General features: G+C 48.2%; 1 protein-coding gene across 2 annotated transcripts in view; it reads right to left on the bottom strand.

The window, feature by feature from the left end:
* LOC139277400 (voltage-dependent calcium channel subunit alpha-2/delta-2-like) overlaps window positions 1-27977 on the bottom strand; it is a 1881585-nt gene that overhangs the window by 562969 nt on the left and 1290639 nt on the right. For both annotated transcript variants that reach the window (XM_070895823.1, XM_070895824.1), the window contains one exon: window positions 1230-1388. In XM_070895823.1, the coding sequence (XP_070751924.1) occupies window positions 1230-1388 (159 nt within the window). The remainder of the gene's footprint in view (window positions 1-1229; window positions 1389-27977) is intronic.

Below are 27977 nucleotides of genomic sequence, written 5' to 3'. Positions count from 1 at the left end.
TTAAACTTCCAATCTCTGCTTTGTAGCCAGCATGCTATCCATTCTGCTACTTGTCCCCTGACTCCACTTGCTCCAACCTTAGTCATGCGTGGTACATAGTGGTACCTATGTGGTACCTTGTTGAAGACCTTTTGAAAATCCAAATATATTACATCTACTACATTATCCTTGTCTACTCTTTCTGTTACTTCTTCAAATAATTCAATTAAGGTTTATCAAGCATGACCTACCCCTTTGAAATCCATGTTGACTACTCTTTACTATATTTTCGATTTCTAGATGTTTTTCGATGACATTTTTGAGTAAGGATTCCAGTATCTTTTCTACCGCTGACATTAAGCTAATTGGTCTATAGTTTGTGGAGTTGTTTGATGTACCTTTTTAAATTTCAGAATCACAGTAGCTACCACCAGTTTTCTAATGATTTTTTATAAATATATAATAGTGCCTCTGCTTCTTTAATATGTGCAGTAGCAATCTATCCGGACCAGGAGTTTTATCCTCTCCAAGTTTGATTAGTTTATCAATTATCTCCCCCTTACTATCTTAAATGTAGTTGCATCTCTTTTGATCTCTTCTTCTAATGTCATGTCATTTGATTAGTATCAGACTATGAGTATTTTGACGTTTTGGACATATGAGGACTGGGCAGAGACTGTTCAGACTCTCAATCTGGGCTGGATTCTAGGCCCATGGAGTGAAAGGGCAGCCTGCAAACACCCTACCCCACATTTGCTCATTCTCATTACAGATCACATCATTACTTACAGAATAAAACCACACTTTAACCAATTTGGTATGGCTCTAATTACTCTTTTAAAAAGATCGGGTTTGCACACATTTATGACGGCATTGAATAGTGCCTGCTCAGTTTGTATGCTGTTTCTATATTTGTTTGGAATGTTATTGCTAATGGCAACAACATGGAAAGTGGCTCAGAAGTGAAGAGGAACTAAATTAATGTGTGCAGTTAGAACGACACGTGTGTTGAAGTAGGGGATGCAGGTGGTGGCACAGTGCAGCAGGGCCCAGGTCAACACCTGTTTGTTCTGATAAATACTAATCACTACCCTAAAACTGACCATTAATATGTCAACAATTCAGGATTAAAGGAGCACAACGCTTCAACATGCCAGTCAGCCCAGCTTCCCTCCTGCAAGCAAATCAGTGATTTAAAAACATAACAGCTGACCCTTTTCAGGATGGTTAGCAGGTATCAATGTGCTTACGTTCAGCAGCTGATCAAAGGCATAGTGGAATCCTGATTTGTAATCTGTGACTCCCTGGGCATTCATCTTTTTCACGGCATCTTTCAGAACATTCTTGTTCCTCACATTGGCTTGAACCAGCTGCTTGAAGCAGGCCACGGGATTGGCTTCATCATTGAACTATGAAAGAAAAAAAAAGCGTAACAGACCAATCAGACAACAGCACAAACCCGAGTGTTCACAATCACAGGTCAATGACAGACCAGGTGGACATTCATTAACCAACCACAGGAGAATGTGGACCACTTTCCATACCTTGGGAGCCTACTATCAGTCAGGACAGATATAGAAACATAGAAACAGAGAAATTTACAGCGCAGAAGGAGACCATTTCGGCCCATTGTGTCTGCGCCGGCCGACAAAGAGCCGCACAGCCCTTGGTCAGCAGCCCTAAAGGTTACATATAAACCTATGAACAATGACGGCAAGGCAAAGAGCACCCAGCCCAACCAGTCCGCCCCATACTACTGCGACACCCCTTATACTGAAACATTCTACACTCCACCTCAACCGGAGCCATGTGATCTCCTGGAAGAGGTAAAAACCAGATAAAAACCCAGGCCAATTTAGGGAGAAAAAATTTGGGAAAATTCCTCTCCGACCCATTCAGGCGATCGAAACTAGTCCAGGAGATCACCCTGGCTGTAATCTATTCCAGTACTTACCATTATATCTGCGCTATCCAACAAAAGGTCATCCAGTCTAATCCCAGTTACCAGCTCTCGGTCCATAACCCTGCAGGTTACTGCACTTTAAATGCCCATCCAACCATCTCTTAAAAGTGGTGAGGGTTTCTGCATCCACCACTCTTTCAGGCAGTGAGTTCCAGATCCCCACAACCCTCTGCGTAAAGAAGCCCCCCCCCCTCAAATACCCTCTAAACCGTCCACCAACCACCTTAAAATTATGCCCCCTCGTAATAGATCCCTCCACCAATGGAAATAGACCCTTACTATCCATTATGTCCAGGCCCCTCAATATTTTGTACACCTCAATGAGGTCTCCTCTCAACCTCCTCCGTTCCAGTGAGAACAAACCCAGCCTATCCAATCTGTCCTCATAACTAAGATTCTCCATTCCAGGCAGCATCCTAGTAAATCTCCTCTGCACCCTCTCTAGTGCAATCACATTCTTCCTATAATATGGCGACCAGAACTGCACGCAGTACTCCAGCTGTGGCCTAACCAAAGTATTATACAATTTAAGCATCACCTCCCTGCTCTTATATTGCCAATAAAGGCAAGCATTTCGTATGCCTTCTTAACAACCTTATTCACCTGGCCTGCTACTTTCAGGGATCTGTGGACCAATGGTGGAGCTTTGGAGGCGTGGCCTATTCACTTGGAGCCTGGAGCAGTGAGAGAAGGAGCTACCTGCTGTTGCTCCTGCCTGGAAAGCCTTTGTGAGACCTGTGAAACAGCCCAGGAAGAGGAGGAAGGGACTTTCTACAATTCCAATTCATCCAGAGGGAGAGGAGGAGAGCAGAAAACTCAACAACCTTTAATACTGCTGCAGAGAGTTGGAGAGAGGGGGAAAAAGAACAACAACTATCCAGTGTGGAAGGAGGGAGAAACTTCATCAACCAAAGGTGGGTGTGTTTTGGTGCATTCCCCTAAAGACTTTGTTATATCGGTGGGGGGAGGAAAGAAGACTTGCTAGAGGGCCGGAACATCGCGGGGGGGGGGGGGGGGTGTGTGTGTGTGGAAGTGTGTGTGGGGGTCTTGCTTACAGCTAGGCCCCACACACCACTGAAGCACCCCTCCCCCATTGCCTAGCCTGGGATAGCTGGAGCTACCTGGCTGAAGAACTATTAATCACCTATTTAACATCGTTGGGAGTGTGTGCCTGGGTGGCTCCAGCTGTCCCAGGTGAAGACATCTTCTCCCCCCACCCGAAGACCATCTACAAAGACTGTGTTTGTTTTTCCATCATCTGTGGAGTGCACCCCAAGAAAAACACCCACCCATCGCTGTGAGGGGAGACCTGCCCTCACAGCTTCCCTCTTTCCCATCCCCCCACTCTCTTTCTCTCTCTCTCTGTCTCTCCCCTCTCTCTCTGAGAGCCCTTTCCTCCTAATTGAAAAAACCATTAAGACAACTGAGCAGAGGGAGCAAGGCCCCTCCCCAATTGTCAACTAGGGGAGAGGTGTGCCTCTTTTAGAGCTCCCTCTGTTCAAACACCAACGAGGCCATTTAAGACCATTAAGGCCTGTGACTTTGGGGTGGGTGTGGCCCTTAAAGGGACCCCGTGATGGCGACTCCATCCACGCCGGTGGCAGGGCCAGCAAAGACATATGCGCAGGCGGCGTCCACATCCACGGCGCCTCCTGCGCCTCCTGCTGCCCTGCCACCTTTCAGACTAATAACAAAGAAACACGGGGTCAAGAGCTACACTCACCCCACAATGAGCATTGAGGAGTGCGTGCGGGCGATGGCTGGGGTAGTCGGCCCCTCGTCCATTGTCGCAGCCACCAAGATGTCTGGGAAGGCGGTGTTCTTCCTGGGGTCGGAGCGGGCGGTGTCCCTGGCCCTTGAAAAGGGGCTCACGGTGGGTGGGACGTTCCTGCCGGTGGACCCTCTCGAGGCCACCGCGCAGAGGGTCATCCTTTCAAACGTCCCGCCCTTTGTTCCCGCTGAGCTCCTCTTCCCTCACCGACACCAGCTGGGGGAGGTAAGGTCAGGGATAAACCCCATACCGCTCGGCCTCAGGGAGAGCAGCCTGCGCCATGTGTTCTCCTTCCGCCGCCAGCTTTTTGTCCAGCTGGCGCAGGAGGAGATGACAGAGGGTAATTTTAATGTGGTGCACGAGGGGACTGCCTACCGCGCATTCTGGACATCGGACGGCGTGCGGTGCCATGCCTGTAGGGAGGTGGGGCACGTTCGCAAGAACTGCCCAGCCTCCAAGGCCGCCAAACCACCGAAGGCGGCCAAGGCTGGCGCCGCCGCCACCCCTCCCCCTAGTTGCGTCCGCGTGTCAGGAGCTGTGGGTGCGCGGGCATCGTCGGGGGCCTTTGTTTTCACGGCCTCCGGCGGTGTGGGGGGGAGGGACAGCGTCCGATCGGAAAGAAGGCGCAGAGGAAGGCGAAACATCTCGAGGCGGGTCCCCTCAGTGCGCCAGACAATTTTATCCCCGCGCTCAGCCCAACCCAGTCATTGGCAAGCGCAGGGTGCCCTGAGCCCATGCCCGAGCCCTTGACCAATATCACAGAGGAGCTCGTGCGCGGGCAAGATAAGAAAAAGGGGGGAGTGGAGCGGGAGGCCTCGGCAGACATGGAGGTCTCCCTGCCTCCGCATCCCCCCAGGAACAAAAGGAGGCGCCGCTCCAATGAGGCGGAGGGGGAACAACATCCCTCCACGGAATGAGTCGGTGCCCGCCGCGTGTCCCGCATCCCCCACCAGCGTCCCCAAACTGCGCCGTAGGCAGGAGGAATCTGTACCTGGGGAGGGTGAGACAGTCGAGGCTGCCCAGCCTCTGCCTCCCGGGGATGGCGTGGAAGATCTGCCTGTTGTGGGGGGCGTGGGGCCAGTGGAGGAATGCGTAGCCGCCGGGTCGAGCGTCCCGGAGACTGAGGCGGGCGGGGCCGAAAAGGCCGAACCTGAGCCCGCCCAGCTATTAACCAACTTCCCCCGGGAGTCGCTCGGCCCGGAAGAAACAAAATATGTTAACAATTTTAATGATTCGGTACACGCTGGGCCAGGGGGTGGCGGCGGGGAGGGGGAAGAACAACAACCCTCGCCCCCTTCTTTGGAGCTGCAGTACTTGGAGGACCTGGAACATTTCTTTGACCGGGTCTCTCCGCGTTCCCCGGCTCCTGGGGCGGAGGAGGAACCCCTTCCGCTGTCGCTTCTTGACCCAGCACCGTTTTTAAAAGAGCCCAGTGGGGACCCCTCTGCCGACGATCCTGGGGGTGGGATCGGGGCAGAGCCAGGGTCGGATGGAGCGGCCGGGCCGTTTGTCGGACCTCGTGCGGTCGACGGGCCGGCTGCTGGCGGCAACCTCCCGGAGGGGGACAGGAACTCGGTGGGGGACGAGGGAGAAGATCTCGAGTCCATCGCCAGTGAGGCGGTGGATCTCCTTGTGCCCACCGCTGAGTCCCCCCTCATTCCTGAAAAGGAACTCTGGGACTTTTTGGTCCAGAGCCAGGGTCGCCGCAACCGAGCCCCTCTGGCCTGGGAAAGATGGTCCGAGCCGGGGCTGCTCGTCGCGTCCGTCCGCACCGCCGCTAAAACCATGGCCGCGGGCGGGCCCTTATCAAAGGCGCAAGGCCTTGAGCTGCGCCGGCTCAAAAGGTTCCTCGCTGGGCTGCTGAAGGAGTGGAGGTCAACAAACGACTCCACTTCCCCCCCACAATAGGTTAGGTAGAGGTTGCACTATGCTTTTGTCATGAAGATAACCATAGCCAGCCTCAACATCAACGGCGGCAGAGAGGCACACCGTAGATTTAACAATTTTTCATCCCTGCGGGAGGGGAAATATGCGGTGTGCTTCCTGCAAGAAACCCACACCGTTCCGGGAGACGAAGCCACGTGGCTCCTGGAATGGCAAGGAGAGGTCCGCATGAGCCACCTCACTACCACTTCTTGTGGGGTGGCCATCTTGTTGGCCCCGCATTTTCAGCCGGAGATCTTGGGGGTCGAGGAGCCCGTGCCAGGCCGCTTGCTGCACGTCACGGTTCGCCTGGGGTGCGTGCCGCTCCATCTCGTGAACGTGTACGCCCCTCAGCCCGGCCCGCAGCAAACGCGCTTCTTCGAAGAGGTGTCTGCTCTTTTTGGCTCCGTCGACGTCGGCGACTGCTGTGTCCTCGGGGGGGATTTTAACTGCACCCTCGAGGCGAGGGACCGCTCCGGTGCCCCGCAGAGCATGACGGCGATGGAGAAGTTGAGGGACCTGGTCGGGTCCTTCGACTTGGTGGACGTCTGGCGAAATCTCCACCCCGACTCCAGCGCCTTTACTTGGGTGAGGCCTGGAGTAGGATGGTCCAGAGTCGACCGCCTTTCCGTGTCTCGGGCGTACGTTTCCTGCGTCCCGGAAGTCTCCATGCGACCGGTGCCGTGTTCGGACCACCGCCTGGCACTTTAACAACCAGTTGCTGGAGGACGTGCGGTTCCAGGACTCGTTCCGTCGTTTCTGGGCAGACTGGAGAAGGAAGCAGGGGGGCTTCCCCTCATTGAGGCTATGGTGGGACGTGGGCAAGGCTCACGTCCGTGTCTTCTGACGCGAGGGGGTCGACCAAGAGGCGGGCGGCCAGGGTCGGGCGCCTAGAAAAAGAGGTGCTCGACCTGGAGTCCCGTCTCGGTCAAGTCGTCGAGGACCCGGCCCTGCGGACGGTGTACGAAGCGAAGAAGGCCGCGCTGAAGGACCTGCAGCTCGTCGGGTCCCGAGTCGCGTTCGTAAGGTCGCGGATACGGTTCCTACGGGATCTGGACTGCGGCTCCCCCTTCTTCTACTCGCTGGAAAAAAGACAGTGTCCGTAAGCAGCTCTTGACGCTGCTGGCCGACGACAGCTCTCTCGTCTCGGATCCGGAGGGCGTCAACAACAGGGCCCGTGAATATTATGGGGCTCTGTTCTCTCCGGAGCCGTCCAGCGAGGAAGCGTGCAGAGTTTTGTGGGAGGCCCTGCTGAAGGTCGGCCTCGAGGGCGCCGAAAATCTGGAAGCTCCGCTAAGCCTGGCGGAGCTGACCGGCGCCCTCGACCGGCTCTCGAGGGGAAAAGCCCCGGGGCTGGACGGGCTGACCGTGGAGTTCCACAGGGCGTTCTGGGATGTCCTGGGGGGCGACTACGCGTGGGTCCTGGGGGAAAGTCTGGCGACCGGGGAGATGCCCCTCTCTTGGCGCAGGGCAGTCATCGTCCTGCTGCCTAAGAAGGGCGATCTCCGCCTCCTTAAGAACTGGCGCCCGGTCTCCCTCCTCAGCACGGACTACAAAATCTTCGACGGAATTCCTCATCGGCGCCAAACCCCGGAACCTCCCTCGGGAGCCGGCGCCTCACAACTTGAGCCGCCTCGAGGAAATCCCCTCCGTACCTTTCAGTTCCGCGCGGAGGGGTTTCCTGTACGGGCTGCTCCTGTACACTCTCAACTTTGCCATCCTCGCCTGCCATCCGGACACGCCATGGCGTACCATCTTGCCGTCCGGAGGAGGCGGGGGTCCCCGATGGAGGGCACTCTACGCGGGAGTCCTCCCAGTATTTATCGGGGACTTGGCCTGGAGGGTGGTGCACGGAGCAGTGCCGTGCAATAAATTTTAAGCCGGTTCACGGGCTCCCAGGCCACCTGCAATTTCTGCGGTCTGGAAGAGTCCGTGTTCCATGTTTTTATTGAATGTGCGAGGTTGCAGCCCCTGTTTTATTATTTAAAGGGGCTGCTCCTGAAATTCTGGCTGCACTTCAGTCCCACACTCCTGATCTTTGGGCACCCTGTGCGGAGGGGAGCGGGTAGGTCCGAGGGCCTCCTCGTAGGACTGCTCCCGGGCACGGCTAAGGGTGCCATCAGCTGGTCCAGGCAGCGGGCGGTCGAGGGGGTCATTCAACCTGACTGCCTGCCTCTCTTCCGCGCGTACATCCGCGCCAGGGTGTCCTTGGAGATGGAGCACGCGGTGTCCACCGGTACGCTCGCGGCCTTCCGCGAGAGGTGTGCACCGGAGGGACTGGAGTGAATCATCACGCCCGGCAACCAAATTTTAATTTGATTTTATGTTTTAAAGTTTAATTTGTTTTATTTGCCGGTGTTTTTAGTGTCCCCCTCCCCTTTTATAGGGGGCACTTGGAGAAAAAAAAAAATATATATGATTTTAGTCCCCAAAAAAAACTTAAAAAAAAACCAAAAACACAAAAAAAAACACACACAAAAAAAATGGCCTTGTGAATGTTTGGTGTGCACCCCAGATCGGGGGGGGGCAGGGGACACGATTTAAGGATTAATGTTTTAGTTTCCTCCCAAAAGAGTTCTGTGGACAAGCACTCCAAGGTCCCTTTGTTCATCTGCACTATTAAGTGGCTTACCACTTAATGTGTATACCCTTTCCTTATTAGCCCTCCCAAAGTGCATTAAATCACACTTCTCTGAATTAAATTCCATTTGCCACTGCTCTGCCCACCTGACCAGTAGATTGATATCCTTCTGCAGCCCATGACTTTCTTCTTCTTTATCAACCACACAGCCAATTTTTGTGTCGTCTGCAAACTTCTTAATCATACTCCCTATATTCAAATCTAAAAACAAGGGCACCAGTACTGAGTCCTGCGGAACCCCACTGGAAACATCCTTCCAGTCATTACCCTTTGCTTCCTACCTCCAAGCCAATTTTGGATTCAACTTGCCACTTTGCCCTGTATCCCATGGGCTTTAATCTTCATGACCAGTCTACCATGTGGGACCTTTTCAAAAGCCTTGCTAAAGTCCATATATATTACATATACTACTATGTACTACCCTCATCGACACTCTTGGTTACTTGCTCAAAAAATTCAATCAGGTTAGTCAAAGATTTGTTAATCTTCCCTTAACAAATCTGTGCTGACTGTCCCTAAGTAATCCTTGCCTTTCCAAATGCAGATTTATTCTGTTTTTCAGGATTTTTTCCTATAATTTTCACACCACTGAGGTTAGGCTGACAGGCCTGTAATTACTCAGCCTATCCCTTTCTCCCTTTTTAAACAAGGGTACTACATTAGCAGTCCTCCAATCGTATCCCGGACAGATATCGATGACGAAGTCCAATACTGCCTTCAGTGCGCCAGTGCAGCCTTCGGCCACCTGAGGAAAAGAGTGTTCGAAGACCTTGATCTCAAATCTGGCACCAAGCTCATGGTCTACAGAGCAGTAGTGATACTCACCCTCCTATATGCTTCAGAGACGTGGACTATGTACAGCAGGCACCTCAAAGCACTGGAGAAGTACTACCAACGCTGCCTCCGCAAAACCCTGCAAATTCATTGGCAGGATAGATGAAACAATGTCAGTATTCTCTCTCAGGCCAACATCCCAGCATCGAGGCATTGACCACGCTTGATCAGCTCCGATGGACGGGCCACACCGTCCGCATACCTGATACTAGACTCCTGAAACAAGCGCTCTACTCCGAGCTAGGTCATGACAGACAAGCCCCAGGAGGGCAGACAAAATGCTTCAAGGCCACCCTCAAAGCCTCCTTGAAAAAATGTAACACCTCCACCAACTCTTGAGAATCCCTGGCCCAAGACTGCTCAAAATGGAGGAGAAGCATCGAGAAGGCGCCGAACACCTCAAGTCCCTTCTCGGGAGCACGTGGAAGCCAAGTACAAACAACGGAAGGAGTGCACAACAATCCAAGCACCCCACCCACCCGTCCTCTGTGACAAAGACTGTAGATCCCACATTGGTCTCATCAGTCAACTTAGAACTAATTCCAGTGTGAAAGCAAGTCATCCTTGACTCCGGGGGTCTGCCTAAGAAGAAGACAAGCCAATGACAAAGCAGTTGGCCAGACATCAACTAATCACAGGCCAATTGTGTTTTCAACACTTAATTGCAAGTCAAGCGATCAATGGCCAATTGCAAACCAGTCATCAACAACAGATATTTATATAGCGCCTTTAGAGTAGGCATTTCATAGGAGCATTATCAAACTAAATTTGACACTGAGCCGCATAAGCAGATATTAGGACAGACAGGTCTTAGAGGGTAGGTTTTAAGGAGTGTCTTAAAGGAGGAGACAGAGGTAAACATGTTTAGGGAGGGAATTCCAAAGATTAGAGCCCAGGCAGATGAAGGCATGGCTGCCACTTGTGCAGCGTTTAAAATCAGCGATGTGCAAGAGGCCAGAATTGGAGGATTCGAGAGTTGGAGAAAGTTACAGAAATAGGGACAGGTGAGGGATTTGAAAACAAGGATGAGAATTTTAAAATTGAGGTGTGGTGAGACCGGGAGCCAATCTAGGACAGTGAGCACAGGGGTGATGGATGAACAGGACTTGGTGCGAGTTAGGATACGGGAAGCAGAGTTTGGATGAGCTCAAGTTTATGGAGGATGGGAGGCTGGCCAGGAGAGCACAGTCAAGTCTGGAGGTAATAAAGGCATGGTTGAGGATTTCAGCAGCAGATGAGTTAAGGTGGGGCAGAGTTGGGCGAGGTTACGGAGGTGGAAGTAAGCGGTCTTGATGATGGAGCGGTATGGGGTCATAAGCTCATCTCAGAGTCAAATACAACACCAAGGTTGCGAATGGTCTGGCTCAGCCTCAAGGCAGTTGTCAGAGAGAGGGTGGAGTCAGCGGCTAGGGAACAGAGTTTGTGGCAGGTACCTAAGACAATGGCTTCATTCTTCCTAATATTTAGTTGGAGAATATTTCTGCACATCCAGTATGGGATGTCGGACAAGCAGTCTGACAAATTAGAGACAGTGGAGGGTTGAGGGAGGTGCTGGTGAGGTAGACCTGGGTGTCGTCAGTGTACATGTGGAAACTGACACTGTGTTTTCAGATGATGTTGCCGAGGGGCAGCATGTAGATGAGTACCTTGGGGGGCTCCAGAGGTACCAGGGAGCGGGAAGAGAATCCATGACAGATGATCCTGTGGCTATGACAGATAAGATTGGAACCAGGCGAATGCAGTCCCACCCAGCAGAGATGGAGGAGAGGCATTAGAGGAAGATGCCAAAGGCTACAGAAGGACATAGAGGGATACTTTACCACAGTCACATAGGGGGTCATTTGTCACTTTGATAAGAGCCATTTCGGTAGTGGCTGGGGCAGAAATCTGATTGGAGGGATTCACATATGGAGTTCCAGGAAAGATGGGCACGAATTTTGGAAGTGACAGCACGTTCCAGGACTTTGGAGGGGAAAGGGAAGTTGGAGATGGGGCAGTAGTTTGCAAGGATGGTGATGTCAAGAGTTGTTCTATTTTTGAGGAGAGGGGTGAAGGTTGCAGATTTGAAGGAGAGAGAGACAGTACCTGAGGAGAGAGAAGTGGTATCAATATCAGCTAACATGGGAGCCAGGAAGGGAAGTTGGGTGATCAGCAGTTTAGTGGGAATGGGTTCGAGGGAGCAGGAGGTGGGTCTTATGGACAAGAAAAGCTGGGAGTGAGTTTTTTCCAGGCACGGACATAGAAGCAAGTACGGTTAAGAGGGGAAAATATAGAAACATAGAAAATAGGAGCAGTAGTCGGCCATTCGGCCCTTCTAGTCTGCACCACCATTCAATATGATCCTGGCTCATCCTCTATCTCAACACCAGATTCCTGCTTTTTCCCCATACCCCTTGATGCCTTTTGTTTCGAGAAATCTATCTATCTCCCTCTTAAATATATTCAATGACTTGGCCTCCACAGCCTTCTGTAATAGAGAATTCCACAGTTCACCACCACCAAATGAGTGAAAACATTTCTCCTCATCTCAGTCCTAAATTTCCTACCCTATATCCTGAGACTGTGACCCGGGGAAACATCTTCCCCGCATCCAGTTTATCCAACCCAGTCAGAATTTTATACTTTTCAATGAGATCCCCTCTATTCTTCTAAACTCTAGTGATTACAGGCCTAGTCGACCCAATCTCTCCTCATACGACAGTCCTGCCATCCCAGGAATCAGTCTGGTGAACCTTCGCTGCACTCCCTCTATGGCAAGTATATCCTTTCTTAGGTAAGGAGACCAAAACTGCACACAATCTCACCAAGGCCCTGTATAACTGTAGTAAGACATCCTTGCTCCTGTACTCAAATCCTCTTGCAATGAAGGCCAACATACCATTTGCCTTCCTAACTGCTTGCTGCACCTGCATGTTTGCTTTCAATGATTGGTGTACAAGGACATCCAGGTCCCTCCGTACATCGACACTTCCCAAGCCATCACCATTTAAATAATACTTTGTCCTTATGTTTTTCCAACCAAAGTGGATAACTTCACATTTATCCACATTATACTGCATCTGCCATGTGTTTGCCCACTCACTCAACCTATCTAAATCGCCTTGCAGCATCTTTGCATCCTCCTCACAACTCACAATCCCACCTAGTTTTGTGTCATCAGCAAACTTGGAAATATTACATTTGGTTCCCTCATCCAAATCATTTATATATATTGTGAATAGCTGGGGCCCAAACACTGATCCCTGTGGTACCCCACTAGTCACTGCCCGCCACCCCGAAAAAGATCAGTTTATTCCTACTCTCTGTTTCCTGTCAGTTAATCAATTTTCAATCCATGCCAAGACATTACCCCCAATCCTATTTGCTTTAATTTTGCACATTAACCTCTTATGTGGGACTTTATCAAAGGCCTTCTGAAAATCCAAATACACTACAACCACTGGTTCTCCCTTATCTATTCTATCAGTTACATCCTCAAAAAACTCCAGTAGGTTTGTCAAACATGATTTTCCTTTCATAAATCCATGTTGACTTTGTTTAATCCCATTGATATTATCTACATGTGCCATTATCACATCCTTTATAATAGACTCCAGCATTTTCCCTACTACTGATGTCAGGCTAACCGGTCTGTAGTTCCCTGTTTTCTCTCTCACTCCTTTTTGAAATAGTGGGGTTACATTTGCCACCCTCCAATCTTGGTTGACAACTTTGCCTCCATTCATGGTGGGCGTTCCCGAACACTTCCGTGAGCGTCCGGCTTTGTCCCCGATTTCATGCATCGATGGCTCTCTGTACATGCAAACTTCGATTGGCTTAGGTAGAAAATGAAATGTTCCATAATCTATAGAATTTTGGAAGATGACAAACAATGCATCTACTATTGCCATGGCTACCTCTTTTAGTACTCTGGGATGCAGATCATCAGGCCCTAGGGATTTATCGACCTTCAGTCCCATTAGTTTCTCCAGCACTATTTTCTTACTAATTATCATTTCCTTTAATTCCTCTTGCTCACTAGACCCTTGGTTCCCTAGCATTTCTGGGACGTTATTTGTGTCCTTTTCCATGAAGACAGAACCAAAGTATTTATTTAATTATTCTGCCATTTCCTTATTCCCCATTACAAATTCTCCCATTTCTGTCTGTAAAGGACCTACATTTGCCTTCACTAATCTTTTTCTTTTTACGTACTTGTAGAAACTTTTGCAGTCGGTTTTTATGTTCCTTGCAAGTTTACTCTCATACTCTTATTTTTCCCCTCAATCAACCTCTTGCTCCTTTTTTGCTGAATTCTAAACTGCTCCCAATCCTCAGGCTTGCTACTTCTTCTGGCAACTTTGTATAACTCCTCTTTGGATCTAATACTATCCTTAATTTCTTTTGTTAGCCATGGTTGGGCCACTTTTCCTTTTGTGTTTTTACGCCAGAAAGGAATGTATAACTGTTGCAATTCATGCATTCGTCCCTTAAATATTAGCCATTGCCTATCCACCGTCATGCCTTTTAATGAATCTTCCCAATCTATCATAGCCAATTCATACCTTTGTATTTTCCTTTATTTAGATTTAGGACCCTAGTTTCAGATTGGACTACTTCACTCTGCATCTTAATAAAGAATTCAATCATGTTATGGTCACTCTTTCCTAAAGGACCACGCACAATAAGACTGTTAATTAACCCCTTCTCATTACACAATACCCAATCTAAGATAGCATGTTCCCTAGTAGACTTCTCAACATTCTAAAAAACCATCTCGTACACATTCCAAGAATTCAACTGCCACAGTATTATTACTAATTTGGTTTGGCCAGTCTATATATAGATTAAAGTCACCTATGATTACTGTAGTACCTTTGCTACATGCATCTCTAATTTCCTGTTTGATGCCATCCCCTACACTACCACTACTGTATGAATGCCTATAGACAACTCCCACCAATGTTTTCTGCCCCTTGGTGCTCCTTAGCTCCACCCAGACTGATTCTAAATCTTGATTTTCTGAGCCAATATTCTTTCTCACTATTACTTTGATTCCATCCTTTACTAACAATGTCACACCACCCCCTCTTCCTTTTTGCCTGTCCTTCCTAAATATTGAATATCCTTGGATATTCAGTTCCCAACCCTGGTCACCCTGCAACCATGTCTCCGAAAATGCAACTATATCCTATCCGTTTACATCTATTTGTGCTGTTAATTCGTCTACCTTATTACAGATGCTTTGTGCATTCAGATACAATGCTTTTAAATTTGTCTTTTTGACATTATTAGATATCTTAACATTATTTTGTAATATAGTCCTATTTGTCTTATCGCTATTTATTCTTACCTGGACTCTATTTGCTAGTGCACTCTTTTGTTTGAATGCTCTGTCCCTTCCTGACATAATCTGGTTATCCTCACCACAATCACTTTCCTGCATTGCTTCCTTTTCTTTTCTCTTTAGCATTCTCAATTGCTCTCTACTGCGACCGTCCTCCCCCGCCCCTGTATTTAGTTTAAAGCCCTATCTACCTCCCTAGTTCGTCGGTTCGCTAGAACTCCGGTCCCAGCATAGTTCAGGTGTTGTCCATTCCCACGGAACAGCTCTCTCTTTCCTGAGTATTGGTGCCAGTGCCCCACGAATCGAAACCCACTTCTCCCACACCAACCTCTGAGCCACGCATTCATCTCCCTGATTCTATTGACCCTATGCTAATTTGCTCGTGGCTCAGGTAATAATGCAGAGGTTATTACCTTTGTGGTTCTGCTTTTCAATTTAGTCCCTAGCTGTTCAAACTCTCTCAGCAGAACCTCTTAGTCCTACCTATGTCATTGGTACCTATGTGAACCACGACAACTGGATCCTCCCCCTCCAAGTTTTTCTCCAGCTCAGAGGAGATGTCCTTTACCCTGGCATCGGGACGCATGCACTCGGCTGCAGAGAACCCTATCTATCCCCCGAACTATACTGTCCCCTATTACAACCACCTGCCTCTTTACTCCCCCCACTTGAATGGCTTTCTGCATCACAGTGCCTTGGCCAGTCTACTCATCCACCCCGCAGTCTGCACACTTGTCCTCAAGGGTTGCAAGTACCTCAAATCTATTTGACAAGTGCAGGGACTGAGGCTCCTGCAATACTACCTCCTGGATCCCCTTACCTGCTTCACTCGCAGTCACACCCTCCTGTCCCTGACCATGTGTCAATTCTAAAAAAGATAAACTAGAGGGTTTGGCTGCCTCCTGGAGCAAAAGATCCAGGTAACTTTCTCTCTGCCTGATATCTCGCAATGTCTGCAGCTCGGACTCCAGCTCCTCAACTTTGAGCCGAAGTTCGTGGAGCCGCAGACACTTAGCGCAGATGTAGTCCCCCTGGACCAAAACGTCCAGAAGCTCCCACATATTGCAGCAACAACACATCTCCTGTTTTCCCATTATTTTATTTAATTAATTAGTTTAGCATTAATCAAGTAGTTACCCTATATGGTTTATTAAATTAGTTAGGGGGATGTGGGTGGAGAGCGATACAACCAGGAGTCATTGGTACATACAATTCCGAATACCAGTACTCACACCTTCCAACAGAAGATACCAGAACACACCGATATCTGACACACTCACAGCGTCCCCACACACCGATATCTGACACACTCACAGCGTCCCCACACACCAATATCTGACACACAGCGTTTCCACACACCGATATCTGACACACTCACAGCCGTCCCCACACACCGATATCTGACACACTCACAGCGTCCCCACACACCGATATCTGACACACTCACAGCGTCCCCACACACCAATATCTGACACACAGCGTTCCCACACACCGATATCTGACACACTCACAGCCGTCCCCACACACCAATATCTGACACACTCACAGCGTCCCCACACACCAATATCTGACACACTCACAGCCGTCCCCACACACCGATATCTGACACACTCACAGCGTCCCCACACACCAATATCTGACACACAGCGTTCCCACACACCGATATCTGACACACTCACAGCGTCCCCACACACCAATATCTGACACACTCACAGCCGTCCCCACACACCAATATCTGACACACTCACAGCCGTCCCCACACACCGATATCTGACACACTCACAGCGTCCCCACACACCAATATCTGACACACAGCGTTCCCACACACCGATATCTGACACACTCACAGCCGTCCCCACACACCGATATCTGACACACAGCGTCCCCACACACCAATATCTGACACACTCACAGCGTCCCCACACACCAATATCTGACACACTCACAGCGTCCCCACACACCAATATCTGACACACTCACAGCCGTCCCCACACACCGATATCTGACACACTCACAGCGTCCCCACACACCAATATCTGAAACACTCACAGCGTCCCCACACACCGATATCTGACACACTCACAGCGTCCCCACAAACCAATATCTGAAACACTCACAGCGTCCCCACACACCGATATCTGACACACTCACAGCGTCCCCACACACCGATATCTGACACACTCACAACAACCATCCCCACACACAGATATCTGACACACTCACAGCGTCCCCACACACCAATATCTGAAACACTCACAGCGTCCCCACACACCGATATCTGACACACTCACAGCGTCCCCACACACCGATATCTGACACACTCACAGCGTCCCCACACACCGATATCTGACACACTCACAACAACCATCCCCACACACAGATATCTGACACACTCACAGCGTCCCCACACACCAATATCTGACACACTCACAGCGTCCCCACACACCGATATCTGACACACAGCGTCCCCACACACCGATATCTGAAACACTCACAGCGTCCCCACACACCGATATCTGAAACACTCACAGCGTCCCCACACACCGATATCTGACACACTCACAGCGTCCCCACACACCGATATCTGACACACTCACAGCGTCCCCACACACCGATATCTGACACACTCACAACAACCATCCCCACACACAGATATCTGACACACTCACAGCGTCCCCACACACCAATATCTGAAACACTCACAGCGTCCCCACACACTGATATCTGACACACTCACAACAACCGTCCCCACACACCGATATCTGAAACACTCACAGCGTTCCCACACACCGATATCTGACACACTCACAGCATCCCCACACACCAATATCTGACACGCTCACAGCCGTCCCCACACACCAATATCTGACACACAGCGTCCCCACACACCGATATCTGACACATTCACAGCGTCCCCACACACCGATATCTGACACACTCACAGCGTCCCCACACACCAATATCTGACACACAGCGTCCCCACACACCGATATCTGACACACAGCGTCCCCACACACCAATATCTGACACACTCACAGCGTCCCCACACACCAATATCTGACACACTCACAGCGTCCCCACACACCGATATCTGACACACTCACAGCGTCCCCACACACCGATATCTGACACACTCACAACAACCGTCCCCACACACCGATATCTGACACACTCACAACAATCGTTCCCACACACCGATATCTGACACACTCACAACAATCGTTCCCACACACCGATATCTGACACACTCACAACAATCGTCCCCACACACCGATATCTGACACACTCACAACAATCGTTCCCACACACCGATATCTGATACAGACAGACTTTCTTCAGAGATTCTTCTCTGGTCATTAAGTCTGCTGAGAGATTTTGGTATTGATAAATTGTCACAAATAATTATGAATTTGAGCTTCTGTGTCAGTAATTGAGACAATACATCCTCCACTGGAGTCAGGATGAATTGTCGCAGTGTTAATAGGTTGGCTGCACCTTTGGCCTCCTTACACTTCTCCATTCATTTATCTGAGGGGAGATATTTGTCTGTTTGAGGTGATCTTTCTGCTCTCCATTCTTCAGCAGGTTTATAGGTAATGAAGGCAGTAACTTCAACCACACAGATGGTGGGAATATATCTTTACTCAGATGCAATGACCTCTCACCCCAATTAAACGGCCGTTGATGTGCAGCCAGTGGTGTGATGATGCTGAGCAGAAACAATCCCCGGGGCCCATCTGCTGTGGATGGCCGAGCTGCTGATGAGAAGGGAGGGGGGTAGATGAGCTCGTCCGCTGGCAGATTACAGATTGATTGGTGATGCCTAGGAGTGGAATATTACAAAATGTGCTGCGTCTCACTGATTCTATCACAGACACTGGACAACTTTGCATCGACTAAACCCATTGCTTGTTAAACTCAAAGTCCGCAGCCCACCAGTGCTTAGATTTAATTCATCGCTGTTCAGCAGCAGAACCATAAATGGGTCTCTGTAAAAGAAAATTGACAAACATTTGCACAGATACATCACGTTACACATGATGTGCTATCAGCAGCCTGCTCCTGAATGAAGGCACAGGCCTGGCTGCACGTTCCAATCATGACAAACTCCCAGATCATCAGATAGAATGGAGACCGGATACATCGTAAACACTGGGTTTATTGCTGAGCGATGATACAGCGATCAAAGCAGCTAAAGTTCTCTTCAGATTGAAGATGACGCACTGCTTTCTCAGGGGTGAGATCAGTATCTACAGATTCCTAACTTCATTCTGTCATGTTATTCAACTCATGTTTTTTATTAATCGAGTGCACTCACTCTCCTCAGTGAGCCAACCTGACTCCCTGAGTCAGAAGGCACAGAGCTCAAACCCCACTCCAGCCAATCCAGGCTTGCAATTCTGGGTTGACACCCAGCAGGATACTCGTGTCCGGTGAGTGTGGAGCTACCCCCCCCCCCCCCCTCCTCATCCTATGAGTTGTGGGAGCCCATAAAACCCTCCCGCCCTCGAGGACTAACCTCCCTATCGGCCGGTAGAAAGATGGTTATGGCCATGGAAAGAGCATTCACTTCGTAGTCTGTCAGACCCGTTAATCAGCCTGCTCACCCTTCCTCTACATCACACTGTTCCCCAAAGCGAAGATATGAAATGATGATGATGATGACTCACTGCAGTGACAAAGAATGGGGTGTGGGGACGTGTCTGTCAATGTCAGGAGGACAAGGTGGGTTCACCTGGGTTTTCCCTTCTTTTTGGGACCGATAGACCGACGAGTGCAGATTTTCCTAATGAAAAGTGCTTGAGCAACAGGAAGTGGAAGACTGGGCCATCCTACCGGATTTCCTGCCACCTTGTGCTTGCCATATTTTCCAGTAGGCGGGACCAGTGCTGGAAGAAGGGCCCTCCTCAAACAGACGGGCACTTGATTTTAATATTTATTACGTGCCATTTCCAGCCAGTCTGGGGTGCAGGACATTCAAACTGAGCTTTGACCGATTAAAATGGCTGCCCGGATTTGCTGGGCCGCGGGCAATGAACTATCACAGTAATATGAAAGGAAGAGCCTTTGAACTATTTCATTGCTAGCATGACTGTTACACTGGAACTGTGCCAGAACATGTGGGGTCAGCGTGGGTACCTCATTAGCATGGGGGGCAGAGGGTGGCCGTGCCACTAGGAGTGGGACTACCCGCTCACAGCGGCCTGAAACTCTAGCGGTTGCTCCCATCCGGCAGGTTGGGAGGGGGGTGGCGCGGGTGGGACAGGGTTCCCATCACACCCCGTTAAAGATGATTTTGTGGCTCTTTCATTCCCCTTTTATGAGTATGAGGGGGCCCATAATGTCAGGAATAATAAAAAAATATTAGTTACCTAGTCTTCAGGGGTCACGGGGCATATCAGTCCCAATCTTGTACTGGGTCCCTTGGCTCTGGCCCCTTTGCATCACTATCCCCAAACAAGGCAAGTGCAAACTGTAATCCTGGTCTGGCACCCTGTGGAGTTTGTGGCCATTCCGCTGAACCTTCGCCAGAGTTATCGTGGGGGTCCACTGTAATCTTACAGCTCACGAGGTCATTTGGCCCATCATGCCTGTGCTGGCTCTTTGCAATAATATGCTTATTCCCACATCCCCTCTTTTTGTCCGTAACACCGTATGTTCCTCATCCTGAAGTCCCTGTCCAACTCCCTCTGAAAATTATTGATGGAATCAGCTTCCACCACTGTCATATGTACTTTTGGGATCACTAGCCACTAGATGGCGTCGCTGTTGGAGGCCATTGGGCTGCACGCATGTCTGTGCAGCCTAAGTATAAAAGGCCAGCCATTTTGTATATTAGTCACTTTGGGCCTTAATAAATCAGAGCCAAGGTCATACCTCTTGGAGTTGAACAGTACTCAGTCTAACAGTTATTGCATATACAACAACCACCTTCTCAAGTGGAGCGATCCAGATCCCGATAACTCTTTAAGTGAAAACCATTCTCCTCATCTCCCGTCTTGATCTTTGCCAATGATTTTAAATGTATAACCTCTGGTTATTGACCCACTCGCCAGAGGGAATAGTTTTTCTCTATCGACCCTTTGGACTTCCAGAAGGCATTTGATAAAGTCACTCACAAGAGACAGTTAGCCTCAGTTGAAGCTCATGAAATTGAGGACAAATTATTGACCTGGTTAGGAGATTGGGTGAGTGGTTGGTGACAGAGATTAGGGACAATGGGCAGGTACTATAATTGGCAGGATGTGACCAATGGTGTCCCGCATGGATCTGTGTTAGTGCTTCAACTATTCACTGTATTTATTAACAAATTAGATGATGGAATTGAGAACCACATATCCAAGTTTGTCAATGACACAAAGATGGGCGGCATTGTAAGCAGTGTAGATGGAAGCTTAAAATTACAAAGAAATATTAATAGAAGTGATTGGGCAAAACTGTGGCAAATTAATTTCAATATAGGCAAGTATGAGGTCCTCCACTTTGGGCCTAAAAGGATACATCAGATTATTTTCTAAATGGTGAAAAGCTAGAAACAGTGGCGGTCCAAAGAGACTTAGGGTTCTAGATACATAGATTATTAAAATATAATGGACAGGTACAGAAAATAATCAAAAGGGATAATGGAATGCTCACCTTTATATCTAGAGGGCTAGAATACAAGGGGTTAGAAGGCATGCTGCAGCTATAAAAAGCCCTGGTTGGACCACACCTGGAGTACTGTGTTCAGTTCTGAGCACCACACTTAGGAAGGTTTACTAGATTTACCAAAATGATACTGGGATTTCAAGGGTTAAATTACGAGGTGAGTTTACACAAACTAGGGTTGTATTCCCTGGAATTTAGAAGGTTAAGGGGTGATTTGATCTAAATTTTCAAGATATTAAGGGGAATAGATAGGGTAGATACAGAGAAACTATGTCCGTTGGTTGGGGGGGTCTAGGACGAGGGGGGAGTAGTCTAAAAATTAGGCCAAATCTTTCAGGAGTGAAATTAGGAAACATTTCTACACACAAAGGGTGGTCGAAGTTTAGAACTCTCTTCCACAAATGACAATTGATGCTGGGTCAGTTGTTAATTTTAAATCTGAAATTGATGGATTTCTGTTAACCAAAAGTATTAAGGGATATGGGGCGAAGGCAGGTACATGGAGTTAGGTCACAGATCAGCCATGATTCAGTTGAATGGCGCAACAGGCTAGAGAGGCCAAATGGCCTACTCCTGCTCCTTTGTGCCTACTCTACCAAAACCTCTGACGTGGCCCAGCAAGCCACATCTGAGAACAAATAAAGTCAAAGCTCAGTACAGGACATTGCTGGGCTGGACTTACTAGTCCTCATGAGAACCCAGTTACATTATGTCATGTTTTTAGTTGCATCGCTTAAAAGGCATGCCAGGCTAGCCAGGAGCGAGCAGAGCCCGGTTGAACACATGCAGCAATGTATCCAAGCATTTCTGCAGGCCCTGGCATACCTACCTGGTAATGATCATCGTTATTGCCTTCTCAGGCTCTGAGGCACATATAGAGTTGTGCCATCAGCTGCAAGGACACCTTCACTAACAGTCAGTCGTGGTCTGATAAGCGTCAGTGTAGAGGGAGCTTTACTCTGTATCTAACCTGTGCTGTACCTATTGGATTTCTTGGTGACTATCTTATATTGATGGCCTCTAGTTATGCTCTTCCCCACAAGTGGAAACATTCTCTCTGTATCCACTCTATCAAAACCTTGTATAATTTTAAAGACCTCGATTAGGTCACCCTCAGCATTCTTTTTTCAAGAGACCCAGCTTGTTCATCCTTTCCTGATATGTATACCCTCGCATTTCTGATATCATTCCTGTAAATCTTCTCTGCACCCTCTCCAGTCCCTCTATATCCTTTTCAGAATATGGCGACCAGAACTGTACACAGTATTCCAAGTGTGGTCTAACCAATGTTCGATACAGGTTTAGCATAACTTCCCTACTTTGCAATTCTATCCCTCTAGAAATAAACCCTAGTGCTTGGTTTGCTTTTTTTATGGCCCTGCTAACCTGTGATGCAACTTTTAGTGATTGGTGTATTTGTATCCGAGATCCCTTTGTTCCTCTACCCCACCCAGACTCGCACCCTCCAAGTAATAAGTGACCTCCCTATTCTTCCACCAAAACGTACTACCTCACATTTATCTGGTTGAACTTCATTTGCCAATTATTTGCCCATTCTGCAAGTTTATTAATGTCCTCCTGTAATTTGTTGCAATCCTCCTCAGTATTGACTATCCATCCCAATTAGTATTACGCACAAATTTAGAAATTGTGTTTTGATTCCAAAGTCTAAATCGTTAATATAAATTGTGAACAGCAGTGGTCCCAGCACTGATCCTTGTGGAACACCACTACCCACCTTCTGCCACTGTGAATAGCTACCTTTCACTCTCACTCTCCTCTTTCTGTCTTGAAGCCAGCTAGCGATCCATTCTGCTACTTGTCCCCTGACTCCGCATTCTCTGACCTTGCTCATCAGTCTATTATGGGAGTGTTTGATGGGACAGTGCAGAGGGAGCTTTACTCTGTATCTAACCCCATGCTGTACCCACCCTGGGAGTGTTTAATGGGACAGTGTAGAGGGAGCTTTACTCTGTATCTAACCCCATGCTGTACCTGCCCTGGGAGTGTTTGATGGGACAGTGTAGAGGGAGCTTTACTCTGTATCTAACCCCGTGCTGTACCTGCCCTGGGAGTGTTTGATGGGACAGTGTAGAGGGAGCTTTACTCTGTATCTAACCCGTGCTGTACCTGCCCTGGGAGTGTTTGATGGGACAGTGTAGAGGGAGCTTTACTCTGTATCTAACCCTGTGCTGTACCTGCCCTGGGAGTGTTTGATGGGACAGTGTAGAGGGAGCTTTACTCTGTATCTAACCCATGCTGTACCTGCCCTGGGAGTGTTTGATGGAACAGTGTAGAGGGAGCTTTACTCTGTATCTAACTCGTGCTGTACCTGCCCTGGGAGTGTTTGATGGGACAGTGTAGAGGGAGCTTTACTCTGTATCTAACCCCATGCTGTACCTGCCCTGGGAGTGTTTGATGGGACAGTGTAGAGGGAGCTTTACTCTGTATCTAACCCCGTGCTGTACCTGCCCTGGGAGTGTTTGATGGGACAGTGTAGAGGGAGCTTTACTCTGTATCTAACCCGTGCTGTACCTGCCCTGGGAGTGTTTGATGGGACAGTGTAGAGGGAGCTTTACTCTGTATCTAACCCATGCTGTACCTGCCCTGGGAGTGTTTGATGGAACAGTGTAGAGGGAGCTTTACTCTGTATCTAACCCGTGCTGTACCTGCCCTGGGAGTGTTTGATGGGACAGTGTAGAGGGAGCTTTACTCTGTATCTAACCCTGTGCTGTACCTGACCTGAGAGTGTTTGATGGGACAGAGCTTTACTCTGTATTAACCATACTATAACTGATCTAATAATTCTTGTTGCAACAGTGGATGCTTTTTCTCAGTGAAAATGTCCCTCTGCTTGATGACCATAAAATATATAAAAAGCAAACTAGCTAACAATACAGCCATGAACCCACTCCTCATCAAACTGCTATCATCAGACAACTATAGATCAGTCACCTCACACATTAGGAACATAAGAAAGGAGTAGGCCATTCAGTTCCTTGAGTCTGTTTCACTTTTCAATTAGACCATGGCTGATCTTCCTCACTGTACCTTCCTTGGTTCTGCATCCCTTTATACCCTTCCCCAACAAAAATCTATCAATCCCAGTTTGAAATTTTCAGTTGACCCCCAGCCTCAACAGCTTTCTGAGGGAGAGATTTCCAGTACCTTTGTGTGAAGAAGTGCTTCCTGACATCACCCCTGAAAGGCCCAGCTCTAATTTTAAGGTTATGCCCCCTTGTTCTGGACTCCCCCACCAGAGGAAATAGTTTCTCTCGATCTACCCTATCAACTCCTTTAATCATCTTAAACATCTTAATTTGATCACTCCTTAATCTTCTATACTCAAGGAATACAAGCCTAATATATGCATCTGGTCCTCATAATTTAACCTTCTTAACTCTGATATAATTCTGGTGAATCTGCACTGCACCCCCTGATAAAGTGCAACATCCCCACCGACACCTGGGAGTCCCTGGCCAAAGACCGCCCTAAGTGGAGGAAGAGCATCCGGGAGGGCGCTGAGCACCTCGAGTCTCATCACTGAGAGCATGCAGAAATCAAGCACAGGCAGCAGAAAGAGCGTGCGGTAAACCAGCCCCACCCACCCCTTCCCTCAATGACTATTTGTCCCACAAGTGACAGGGATTGTGGCTCTCGTATTGGACTGCTCAGCCACCTAAGGACTCATTGCTGCCTGCCAACTAGCAACCCTGGCATTAACACCCCTAACTAGGAATCGAGCCATACAAACCTAATAACCACCCAATTACCCATCGATCAAACCTGACTAGTTAATCAACTGGGCAGCTAAGTCAGTCATCTAACTCTAATAACTGTCACTTTCTCAGAAGCCGGTTCATTGAAAGAGGTTACCAGTTACTGAATCCTTTCTCACAGAATTCTGACATATTTCAGAACATTGCACTCTAGCTGAAGTGGATAAATGGCAAAATATATTCAAGATGAATGGTACAGTGGTAATGCAGTTTAATAACATAAGCTCTGTTCAGAAGTGAGATGGGATTCTAATGGGATCCAGTGAGTGACAGTATCCTGAATATCATTGCCAGCCGCCTCGAATGCTGTAATTTGGAATTCAAACTGCAATGGTCGGCACATATCCCTCTCAGTCAGAGAACAATGGGACCAAATTTAATCTTTCCAACAGGCCGATAAGCTTCTGTATCGCATTAAGTGTGTAGAGAGCACAAACCTTTTCCCACTGTGCTTCTGATTAGCATGGTTATCTACTTTTCTTCGCTGTGTAATAAAGAATAGAAAAATCTCATTTTACCATTTAGCAATCAGACCCAGAGGTGCCTTATCTTGTGCTGACTGCTGACTGACCTCGCTCCACTTCTGCAGGTGCAAAACGAGGCTGAAGCACAGTGGCAAACTCGGCAGATCACTGACAATCCGAGTTATTCTGACCTCAATAGCGCTCTATTCCTCCTACTTACAGTACTGAAAACCAGGCCTCAGCTCAGGACTGATGCATATTCGTGAGACAAATCTCACCTCTACTCTTTCAATGTGAACTTTCTCTGCACTCCTCCAATTGGGGCCTCTTATGCATCCTTGGTTTTAATCGCTCCACCATTGGCGACCAGGCCTTCAATTGTCTAGGCCGTAAGCTCCGGAATTCCCTCCCTAAACCTCTCCGCCTCTCTACCACTGTTTCCTATCATTTCTTTTGGCCATTCAAAATACAAAACATGTGCAGTTTTTACATTGAAAAGCTGACAAGCCAGCTGCATGGGTTCCCTGGAGTCAGGAACAATGCTCTCTAACTCTTTCTTCCCCTTCAAGATGCTCCTTAAAGCCCACCTCTTTGACCAAGCCTTTAGTCACCTATCGTAATATCTCTTTATGTGGCTCGGTGTTAAATTTTGTTTGATTACGTTCCTGTATAGCTCCCTTAGGTCGTTTTACTACATTAATGGTGCTATATAAGAACTGGGGAATACATTATACCAATTGCCAACACATTCTGATTCCTGCTTATTTTTCCTCTCTGTTGTGTGTCAGCTGTGGCTCAGCAGGTAGCATGCTCGCCACTGAGTCAGAAGGCTGTGGGTTCAAGTCCCACTCCAGAGACCTGCCACAACAATCTAGGCTGAAACTCCAGTGGAGTACTGAGGGAGTACTACACTGTCAGAGGTGCAGTCTTTCCTCATGTTGTCTTTGGTTCTTTTGCCAATTACTTTAAATCTGTGTCCTCTCTTTGTCGACCCTTTAGCCACTGGAGAGTTTCCTTTATTTACTCTATCTGAATCCTTCATAATTTTAAATGCCTCCATCAAATCTACTCTTAGCCTTCTCTGCTCCAAAGAAAACAAACTTAGCTTCTCCAGTCTATCCACATAACTGTATTTCTTCTTCCCTGCAACCATTCCAGTAAATCTCTACTGTATCTTCTCCAAAGCCTTCACGTTCTTCCTAAAGTGTGGTGCCCAGAATTGGACACAGGTGGGGCCGAACTAGTGTTTTATATAGGTTTAGTATAACTTCCTGGCTTTTGTTCTCTCTGCCTCGACTTATAAAGCCCATATAATGACAGCAAAGAATGACTAAGAAAGCAATAAAGAAAGGAAAGATAGATTACGAAAGTAAACTTGCGCAAAACATAAAAACAGATAGTAAAAGCTTTTACCGATATATAAAACGGAAAAGAGTGACTAAAGTAAATGTTGGTCCCTTGGAAGATGAGAAGGGGGATTTAATAATGGGAAATGTGGAAATGGCTGAGACCTTAAACAATTATTTTGCTTCGGTCTTTACAGTGGAAGACACAAAAACCATGCCAAAAATTGCTGGTCACAGGAATGTGGGAAGGGAGGACCTTGAGATAATCACTATCACGAGGGGGGTAGTGCTGGTCAGGCTAATGGGACTCAAGGTAGATAAGTCCCCTGGTCCTGATGAAATGCATTCCAGGGTATTAAAAGAGATGGCGGAAGTTATAGCAGATGCATTCGTTATAATCTACCAAAATTCTCTGGACTCTGGGGAGGTACCAGCGGATTGGAAAGCAGCTAATGTAACGCCTCTGTTTAAAAAAGTGGGAAGACAAAAGGCAGCTAACTATAGGCCGGTTAGTTTAACATCTGTAGTGGGGAAAATGCTTGAAGCTATCATTAAGGAAGAAATAGCGGGACATCTAGATAGGAATAGTGCAATCAAGCAGATGCAACATGGATTCATGAAGGGGAAATCATGTTTAACTAATTTACTGGAATTCTTTGAGGATATAACGAGCATGGTGGATTGAGGTGTACCGATGGATATGGTGTATTTAGATTTCGAAAAGGCATTCAATAAGGTGCCACACAAAAGGTTACTGCAGAAGATAAAGGTACGCGGAGTCAGAGGAAATGTATTAGCATGGATAGAGAATTGGCTAGCTAACAGAAAACAGAGAGTCGGGATAAATGGGTCCTTTTCGGGTTGGAAATCCGTGGTTAGTGGTGTGCCACAGAGATCGGTGCTGGGACCACAACTGTTTACAATATACATAGATGACCTGGAAGAGGGGAGAGAGTGTAGTGTAACAAAATTTGCAGATGACACAAAGATTAGTGGGAAAGTGGGTTGTGTAGAGGACTCAGAGAGGCTGTAAAGAGATTTAGATAGGTTAAGCGAATGGGCTAAGGTTTGGCAGATGGAATACAATGTCGGAAAATGTGAGGTCATCCACCTTGGAAAAAAAAATATTAAAAGGGAATATTATTTGAATGGGGAGAAATTACAACATGCTGCGGTGCAGAGGGACCTGGGGGTCCTTGTTCATGAATTCAAAAAGTTAGTTTGCAGATGCAGCAGGTAATCAGGAAGGCGAATGGAATTTTGGCCTTCATTGCGAGAGGGATGGAGTACAAAAGCAGGGAGG

This window comes from Pristiophorus japonicus, chromosome 12 (genome assembly GCF_044704955.1).
Source record: "Pristiophorus japonicus isolate sPriJap1 chromosome 12, sPriJap1.hap1, whole genome shotgun sequence".
Lineage (NCBI taxonomy): Eukaryota > Metazoa > Chordata > Chondrichthyes > Pristiophoridae > Pristiophorus > Pristiophorus japonicus.
Note: the sequence above shows the minus strand (reverse complement) of the source record. Positions and strands in the feature narration are given on the sequence as shown.